The 9,083-nt window shown below is 61.9% G+C and overlaps 1 protein-coding gene across 6 annotated transcripts in view; it reads right to left on the bottom strand.

The window, feature by feature from the left end:
• Window positions 1–2,886: 2,886 nt before the first annotated feature.
• Window positions 2,887–9,083, bottom strand: part of ESPNL (espin like) — a 32,887-nt gene continuing 26,690 nt past the window's right edge. For 5 of the 6 annotated variants that reach the window (XM_034955465.3, XM_034955464.3, XM_034955467.3 and 2 more), the window contains 3 exons: window positions 8,434–8,546; window positions 7,264–7,461; window positions 4,208–6,041 (listed from right to left, as the gene is read on the bottom strand). In XM_034955465.3, the coding sequence (XP_034811356.1) occupies window positions 4,437–6,041; window positions 7,264–7,461; window positions 8,434–8,546 (1,916 nt within the window). In that variant the 3' untranslated portion in view covers window positions 4,208–4,436. Of the gene's footprint in view, window positions 6,042–7,263; window positions 7,462–8,433; window positions 8,547–9,083 lie in introns of all 6 variants that reach the window. The other variant, XM_003813095.7, reaches the window with a different exon arrangement.

Below are 9,083 nucleotides of genomic sequence, written 5' to 3'. Positions count from 1 at the left end.
AACAGCAGAGCAATGGGGGCTTCCATCTCCGATACGAAGATGTCATCATTACAGCGTAAAATGCCATCAAACAAGGTGGTTTTGACCCAAGAATAAACAAATCCCAACAGCCAATGCACAGAAAGCGGTGCCACGGCAAGTCCGCAGGGAAGGAGGGGCCGTCTGATGTGTGAGAGTGCTGGTGAAAGGGAAACAAGGACAGCCCGATGGAACCCAGGCCCCAAATCACCCCAGATGGAGTGAGAGGTGCTGTGCAGCGCTGTAAGGCCCCCGAGAGGGGGGCAGACTGATATGCCGACCCAGCCTGGGACATCCTCACAGCTGGAAGGCCCCCAGCCCAGCAGAGGGGAGCTCACTCACACAATTTTTTGTTTGTTTGTTTGTCTCTTTGGAGATGGAGTCTCGCTCTATCACCCAGGTTGGAGTGCAGTGGTGCAATCTCTGCTCACGGCAACCTCCGCCTCCCGGGTTCAAGCGATTCTCCTGCCTCAGCCTCCCGAGTAGCTGGGATTACAGGTATGCACCACCATGCCCAGCTAATTTTTTTGTATTCTTAGTAGGGATGGGGTTTCACCATGTTGGCCAGGATGGTCTCCTGACCTCAAGTGATCTGCCTGCCTTGGCCTCCCAGAGTGCTGGGATTACAGGCGTGAGCCACTGCACCTGGCCTTACAGATTTTAACTTGGTGATTTCACGCTCAGAATCTATTCTGAGGGAATATCACACAGGTGACACCACCTTCATTCTAATAGTCCCAAATGGAAAACAGCCTGAGCATCCACGAACAGAAGGAGGTTATCACTCCCAGCTTCACAAAGAGCGACGTCATCCTGTTGAGATGAAATTGAAAATCTTTTTTGTTTTTGAGACAGAGTCTTGCTCTGTCACCCAGGCTGGAGTGCAGTGGCATGAGCTCGGCTCACTACAACCTCTGCCTCCCAGGTTCCAGCAATTCTGCCTCAGCTTCCCGAGTAGCTGGGATTACAGGTGCCCGCCACCACGCCCAGCTAATTTTTGTGTTTTTAGTAGAGACGGGGTTTCACCATGTCGGCCAGGATGGTCTTGATCTCTTGACCTCGTGATCCACCCGCCTCAGCCTCCCAAAGTGCTGGGATTACAGGCGTGAGCCACCACGCCCGGCCGACATTGAATTTTTAAATGAGCTGGGCTTTGCATTAAGCCTGTGCACCGACATGCGGGGAGCCCGCCCCTCTGCACGTTGACCCAGCTGCGAGGGAGAAGCTGGGGTTCCAGCACTGCCCATGGGGAGGGTTTCTGTTTTTCCACATCTCCATCCTGCCCTCATCTATGGACTGGGGACACGGGGCTCCCTTTCTCCTGGATGTTTTTGACTCATCGGGAAGCCCCCAGGCTTTGCGCCTTTGCTTTGCATGTGGCCGCCTCACTGACGTCGGCGCCTCCGGGGTCCTCTAGATGCCGTCTCTGGTCCTCAGTGAGTCTTTTGTCAATTGAACAACAGATTTATAGGCACCAAATGGGCCCTACAGCTGTGAGTGTGGTGTTGCAGGGGCCAGTGCCTGCCTGCCCCCGGGGACACGTGCTTCCCACAGGTGCGCTGCTGGTGGGCCACGGGTTCCAGCTGCTGGGAATCGGAGTCGCCTGGAATGTGTTAAAACCCCAGCTTTCCAGACCTACCCCAGGCCAAGGGAATCAGAATCCCTGGGGCAGCTCCCCCAGAGGCAGGGTGTTGGCAGAAGGTCATTTAGGGGTCACCCCAGGGAACCCCAGCAGCACTCCAGGGGCCCAGCCTGGATCTGAGCCACATCTCACCCCTCGCCTGGCTCATCCCACCCCAGGCTCTCCTGGGACCCCTGATGCGTGTGTCCCCTGCTGGCCTTGATCCAGCTCCTCAGCTGGGAAACTGAGGTCTGGAGGCTATGGAGGACTTGCCCAAGGGCATAGCGAGTGGGCAGGGACAGCCGGAGCCAGGAGGGCCGACTCCCTGCCCAGTGCTCTCTCTTGAGCACCCTCGGCCAGGGAGTGACCTGAGGCCTGCTGCCCCTGCCTCCAGCCCCTCCTCTGTCAGGGCCCTCAGAGCAACATTGCCAGCAGCTGGTGCATGAGGGGATCTCAGGAGACACTGCAGCGCCCAAACCTTCTGATGCCCCCAGCCAAGGGCTCTCCCTAGACCCACCTGCTGCCCCTTGCCCTCTGCCAGCCCTGGGCATGACCGCACTGGGTGGAGCAGCCCTCCTCTGTCTCCACTGGGCGTGTGTTGTGGCCAAGAGCCAGGGCCCCACTGACTGAGAGGCAGTGTTCAGGATGCTCCTGGCTGCTCCCAGTGCCCTGCTCGTTAGAAGCAGCTCAGAAACACCTGTAATCCCAGCACTTTGAGAGGCTGAGGCGCGCAGACTGCTTGAGCCCAGGAGTTCAAGACCAGCCTGGGCAACACAGCAAGACTTTGTCCCTACAAAAAATAAAAAGAAATTAGCTGGGCATGGTGGCTGACACCTGTAGATTCAGCCACTGAATCTACAGAAAAGAAAAGAAAGAGAAAGAGAAAGAAAGAAAAGAAAAGGAAGGAAAGAAAGGAAGAAAGAAAGGAAAAAAGGGAAGAAAAAAACAAAGAGAAGGAACTCTGAAATGCTGGCTGCACGTTGGTGAGTGTCTGAGACGATGCTGATTCCCCAGCACAGAGGCCCCTCCCATGTGGGACCTGCATCCTCCTTCACCACAATCCCAGGAGCATGAGGTCCGCATGCATCCCAAGCTGCAAATGAGAAACCAGAGGCTCTGAGGGACTAAGGACAATGGCCCTGGTATTTCGGCAGAGCTGAGCTGAGGACTCGGGTTTGGTACCAGGCTCTGTGAGGGCGTAGGCGGCTCTCAGGGATGGGTGAACAACAAGCGCAAGAGAGGGGGTGCACTAGGAATGGGAATCTTTATTTAGCAAACACATGTTCCGCTTCGGCTCTACAGCAGGGTCTTCAGCAGTGGAGGAAGCTGGAGCGGGCCGGCTGCAGAGTAGGCCCTTGTGGAAAAGCCACTGGCTTGGGGCTGCGGCCGGTGCTACTTCCCTTCCCGGCCCTGCCTGCCCCAATGGCCAATACCACCCCTCCCAATTTTACATCTTGAGTGTCCATCCCCTTGGGCCCTAGTCAGCTGCGAGGGTCTCTCTGTTCCATCCAACAGCTTGCCCGCTGCCCTCCAGGTTTTGCCTGGACAATCCCCAGGGATTGAGGCAGGGAGTCCTGATAAGCCTGTCGCCTGACTGCACCCTCCTCTGTCCCAGGGGGCCTGGATACCAGGAGGAATATTCCTGAAGCCTCCCCTCCCTGCCACTCCCTGCTGGGCCATCTCACAGCTGCAGAGCCCCACCTCCAAAGTCCCTGTGGGCTTGGGCCCAGCCCTCCTCAGCCCCAGAGCCTGGGTGATGACCCATTCTCCTGGCTGCCATCAGAAGCTGGGGACAAGCCACACCCTATGCCAGCCGTGCCCAGCACCATGCCCAGGGATACTCCGCAGCACCCAGAGCCCCCGAGGATGGAATCCATCTCCCTTCCTGTATCCCTCCCTCCAGTACCCAGGCCCCTGTGAAGAGGTGCACTGTGGGTGACACCCAGGTGCCCTCACGGAGTATCCACGCCCCACCGAGGTCTGGCTGCTGCCCACCCCTGCCGGCATTCTCCTCTGTGTGCAGCAGCCTTCGAGAGTGGGCACCAGCCACCCTGCCTGGAGGACTCTCTCAGCCACTGCTACTCCCACGTCCCTGCTCTCCGGCCTTGCTGGGGCCCACGACTAGGCCGGGGCTGGTCAGGCTGGAGGACAGGGGCCCCATGGGGAGCCTCCTTTGAGGGAGCAGGGCCTCTGGAGCACCCTGGGCTGGGGCACTGGCCTGGCGGGCATCGGTGTGTGACCAGCAGGGATGGCCTGGCAGGAAGGCCTCCTGCCCATGGAATCTGTCCTCGGAATCACTCCAGCTCCCCCAAATTCACAGATGGGAGGTGAAGGGGTGTGGCCCAAGGTCAGCAGGAGAAACAGGGGCAGGACCAGGGCCTGGGGCCACCTCAGACTCACATGAAAGATGGATGTGGCCGAGGCCACCAGCACCACAGAAACTGAGGGACAGGACACCAAGGTAACTGGTGACACTGGGGAAGGACAAGTGAGAAACAGGCAGCATCCCAGGTCTCGGGGGCCGGCTGGGCAGAGGTGCCCTGGACTGGGGTGGCCCATTGCCTCACTTCAGGGCCTGCCAAGGGGCTTCCTGGGTGCAGTGGTGAGAAGGAGTCTGAGTCCCGGCTCGGAGGAGAACCATGCCACAACAGAACAGTCCCGCAGCCTCCGATAACCGGTAGGACTGGAGGCAGCCTTGCCTGGCTCACCCGGCCACCAAGGGTGTGAGCAAGGAAAAGAAAAGAGAAACCCCAAGTCACCCCCAAACCACATTCTGGAAAGCAGGCTGCCAGTAGGGTCATTCTCCAAAGTTGAACATCTCAGCTTCCTTCTCCTTCCAGAAGGCAAAGCTCCGGTTGATGTAGCCGCAGATGTCCTCACTGTTGAAGCTGCCCTGCTGGGAGCGGGACCCCAGCCGCTGTGCTGTGGGCTCAGGGCTGCTGCAGGGGAAGGCGGCGTGAGGCAGGGGCCCGAGCGGGGTCAGGCCTGACTTGCGGCCAGGCTCCGTATCCCAGGCGGGACGCTGGCTGGAGCCAAAGAAGCGGGCTTTGATGTCCTCGAAGCCGTCGGTCCAGGCCCGGCGGCCGGCGGCCACCTCGTCTGTCACGGCCTTGTGGAAGGCGCGCACAGCCTCCCAGCCGTGGGTGCCCAGGTGCTCGAAGACCTCGAAGCACAGCAGGTGGCGCAGCTTCCGCTCCTCCGCCGGCAGGTCGCACTCCAGCAGCTGGAAGTAACCCAGCATGAAGAGATCCAGTGAGAGGCTGCTGTAGGGCACGGGAGCCCCGTCCACATGGGGCAGGAACTGCTCGGGGGACAAGGCCCCGCGGGGCCGCCGGCTCAGCCGCCGCAGCTGCCGGGCGGGCACGTGAGCCATGATGGCCTTCCAGTTGCCCAGCAGGTGGGTGATGGTGCTGCGCTGCTGCCACAGGTGGCCCAGCCGGGGGCCCTCGCTGGGCGAGGAGGGTGGCCCAGGGCTCCTGGCGGCCTCCTGGCCCCGCAACCCCGCGTGGCGGGCTCCTAGGGTCCTGCAGGCCGCTGTCTTGAGGGCCGGCGTGTAGGCCGATCTCCTCCAGTGGCTGAGGAAGAGCATGATGATGCGCTCCTTGCGCAGACTGGCCAGGTCCGGGCCGGCTGCGGCACCCGCCTCCGATGGCACCTCCTCGCAGCTGATGCCGGAGTCGCTGGCCTCCTCTGTGTCGCCAGGCCTGGGCTCCCCTGAAGCCAGGCCACTGCGGGGCTTAGGCAGGGCCGGCCAGCAGCCACTCAGGCACTGCCTGCGCTGGGCCCCCGGCTCGCAGGGGCCAGGGTTGAAGCCACAGAGTGGGCCAGAGGCCGACTCGAAGTTGCCCCGCAGCGTCTGCACAGACACCCCCCACTCCTGGATCTGGCGCTGGGCCTCGCTCCGAGGGGGGCTGGCCGAGGCCTCCCTGCAGGTGTCCTGCAGGGGCCGGGTGGATGGCTTCTCATCCCCCTGTACTAGCCCATGCACGCCCTTCAGCAGCAGGGACAGGCTGCGTACCAGGCGGGAGATGTGGCTGCACCAGAAGGGCAGGGGCTGCCCCCCGGGGGCCACCTCTGAGGCCTCCGCAGACCCTGCGGGCTCAGCCGCTGGGGTTGAGGCCTCCTCAACCTCCAGATCAGGCGCCCGGGGCAGGAAGTGGCTGTTGACCGTGATGCTGACAAGGGGCTCGGGCAGCAGGGCCTGCAGCTCAGCCGCCAACCGGCCCAGCTCACTCTCATACTCCTGACAGCGGCGCCGAAGCTGCAGGTCTGCAATCTGCTTCTCCAGGTAGACCAGGTCGTCCTCTGTCAGCAGCTCCCCAAAGGGCCCCAGGATGGCCTGATGAGTTTGTGAGTACCTCCAGGCCGCCTGCTCCGTGGGGCCTGAGCTCCCACCATTGTCCTGGGCACAGGAAGGGCAGGGTGAGCAGGGTGAGCCCACCCACCCACCATCAGCCCACCTAGCTTCCAAGTCCCTGAGTTCTCAGTATCTCTGCAGAGCCTCTGGTCCTGCCCCAAGGTAAGACTTTAAAGGGCTTCCCAGCTAGGGCAGAAGCCCCTGACCTGCTCTGCCCGTCTTGCTCTGCTCTCAACCCTGTGGCTTTCAGCCCCTACGGCTCCCAGCCCAACAGGCAAGGACAGGCTGGGCCCTCAGACAGGGCTGTCCCACAGTCCTGAGACGATGGAGACAGGCTGTGTTCCAGCAGCCAGGAGCCACCTGTGGCTACAGAAACGACAGGTGGCTGGTGCGACGGAGGAGCAGGACTTTTACTTTCCTTCAATTGTAATGAATTTCAGTGGCTGCATGTGGCTGGCGGGATTGCGCTGGACACAGCGCTGGACCAGGGGTGCAGAACTCAATCATCCTGACAAAATCGTAGGCCTCTGAGGGCATAATTCCTGAACTCCTGTCTGCACAGCAGCCGGGGGAGCCTGTTAAAATCCAAGGCACATCACAGCCCTTCTCTGCTCAGATTCTCAGTGGCTCCCCACCGCCTCACAGAGGTGCAATAATCCCAGCCAGGTTCCTCTCCAACCTCAGGCGCCCACTCCACGCCAGGGCGCCTCCTCCTGCTCTTCCCCCGGCCAGCCGGGCCTCAGGACCCTTGCACTGGCTGTTCCCTCTGCCTAGGAGGTGCTTGCCCCAAATTCCCACAGGGCTCCCCCTCTCTTCCCTCTGGCCCCTGCTCGAGGCCACGTCCCCAGAGGGGGCCCCCTAAGCACCCATATATCATAGTCCCCCAACTGCTTTGCTTTCTCCACAGCAGTGGGAATCGCACCCCACACACCTGCCGGCACCTGCCCATGGGCCACCGTCTTCCTGCTAGACGCTGCGCCCAGGAAGGCCTAGAACAACGCTTGGCACAGGCAGGCATGTGCCACAAATCCACCAAGTGGAAGGATACGTGGGACCCATGCCTCCAGAGCAGGTGAAGGGGCTCTGCTCAGAGTCCTCTGGTCAGGTTCACTTCATCCTCCGGCGGAAGCAGCAGCTGAGGCCACAGAGGAGAGGGGCCCCTGGGTCTTGGATTCAGTTCTGGGCTTCGGGCGCCCTGACTTCCACTTCCACCTACCTGGAAAAGGCCCCGCCCCGCCCACTGGTCCCGCCCCTCCCCGGGGCCTACCTGGGCCTCTGCGGAGCTCTCTGCGCCCAGGCGCGCCTGCAGCTTCCGCACCATCACCTGCCGCTTCCACTCGGGGATGGGCTGGCCGCGCTCATCCCGCGTGGGCACCAGCCCGTCGATGTCGCCTGAGGGCAGCCCATCCAGCTGTAGTGCGGCCAGGCCATCTGAGGTGTCCCCCGCCAGGGCCGTCTCTGTCCCCTGTGCAGAAGGGGGTGGGTCACACAGGCCCGAAGGGGACCCAGGCCCTGAGTGGAGGGAAGATCCGAGAGGGCGTGGGGGGTTGGCTCCTCCCAGGGCACGCTAATAGGGCGCCCTGAGAGGAGGGACAGTGGGGGCCACGGACAGCACCCCACCCCCTCATCCCCAGCTTAAGAGTGAGGCCTCAGAGGGGAGGGACTGGAGGGGGGCGGGGTAAGATGTGTGTGAGGGGATTGTTGGCAGAGAAATGAAACCAGAGGTCCCTCCCCGTCCCCTATGCAAGCCCAGCAGATGCTCGCGGAGCACACCGTGTCCCTGGGCAAACTTGCTCTGGGCACAGCTACATAGACAAAGCCTGGCAGCCAATCCTGTGCCGCAGAGGGCTTGTCAGAGCCTTCAATGTGCCGTGCACGCTCCAGCTCTCCACGACGGGCAGCAGCGCCACGTGGCATTTCCCAGACTCCCACCGAACACCTCAATGGTTGAGAATCTGCAGTACCACGCAGGGAAAGTCTGGGCTGGCTTTCTAAGGGCCCGGCGCCCAGGAAAGGGAGAGTAAGGGGGAGCAGGACCCTTCTGCTGGTCTGGGCTGGCCGAGGCCCTGAGGAGGAGGACGGTGGCAGCGGGGCCCTGCCCATGGATGGCTGCTGCGATCTCCGCACTCCAAGCGGGCACGGAGCACCCCTGAGCTCAGAAGTCAGGGAGAGGGGCTTGGGCCACTGCAGCCCTCTGGAATGACAGAGAAGGGTCCCCGTGTTTCTGTGGTGGGGGGACAGCTGCCGTCGCCCTGACATTCCTGTCTCCTCAGAACTCAGGGTGTTCTTGAGAGCAGCGGAGTGACACAGGCAGCCTGGCATCCACCCTTCAGGAAAGGCCTGGCTGTGCTGGGGGCTTCCCTGGGCCCCTAAGAGGATGGGAATGCAGGCTGGCTGGGGGCCCCGGGAGACAGGAATGCAGGGGTGGAGGACGAACCTCGGGGTCAGCCGTGGCACTGGTGATGATCCTCGGAGGGGCCGGGCTGGTCATCTGCTCCCTGGGAAGAGGCTGGTCAGGATGGCCAGGCCAGGCCGGGCTGAGGGACATGGCTGCCAAGAAGAAGGAGGGTGTTGCAGAAAGGGCAAGGGCTGGGGAGCAGAGACCCAGAGCCTCAGGGATCCGGCCCTGGGGACAGAGCTGATCTCCTGAACTATCTGCGAGCTGGGAGCTGACCCCAGCCCACCCTGCCCCAGAACACCTCGGGGGCCCCACTGGACCTTCTCTGGGGAGTCAGTGGGACCCGCCCCCGCCTGGTCGATGGGAGAGCCTGCGGCACACCGCTGGGCCACGCCGCGGCCCCTCCTGCAGCAGGGGAGGAGCTGGGAAGGGCTTGAGGCCTGGAGGTCACCGGCCCCTAATGCAGCTCTGCAGGCCCCAAAGCTGGTTCCCTTGCTGCCTGCAATGCTCCCTGCCCCGATGAAAACACACACTTCAGTGTCAACCTCGAGTGAAGAACACGTCTGCATCACAGCCAGGCAGACACGCACAGACACAATCACATACACACAACACAGACACAATCACACAGACACAGACACACACAGACACAATCACATCACATACAGACACAGACACATACACACAGA

Source organism: Pan paniscus, chromosome 13 (genome assembly GCF_029289425.2).
Source record: "Pan paniscus chromosome 13, NHGRI_mPanPan1-v2.0_pri, whole genome shotgun sequence".
Taxonomy (NCBI): Eukaryota; Metazoa; Chordata; class Mammalia; order Primates; family Hominidae; genus Pan; species Pan paniscus.
Note: the sequence above shows the minus strand (reverse complement) of the source record. Positions and strands in the feature narration are given on the sequence as shown.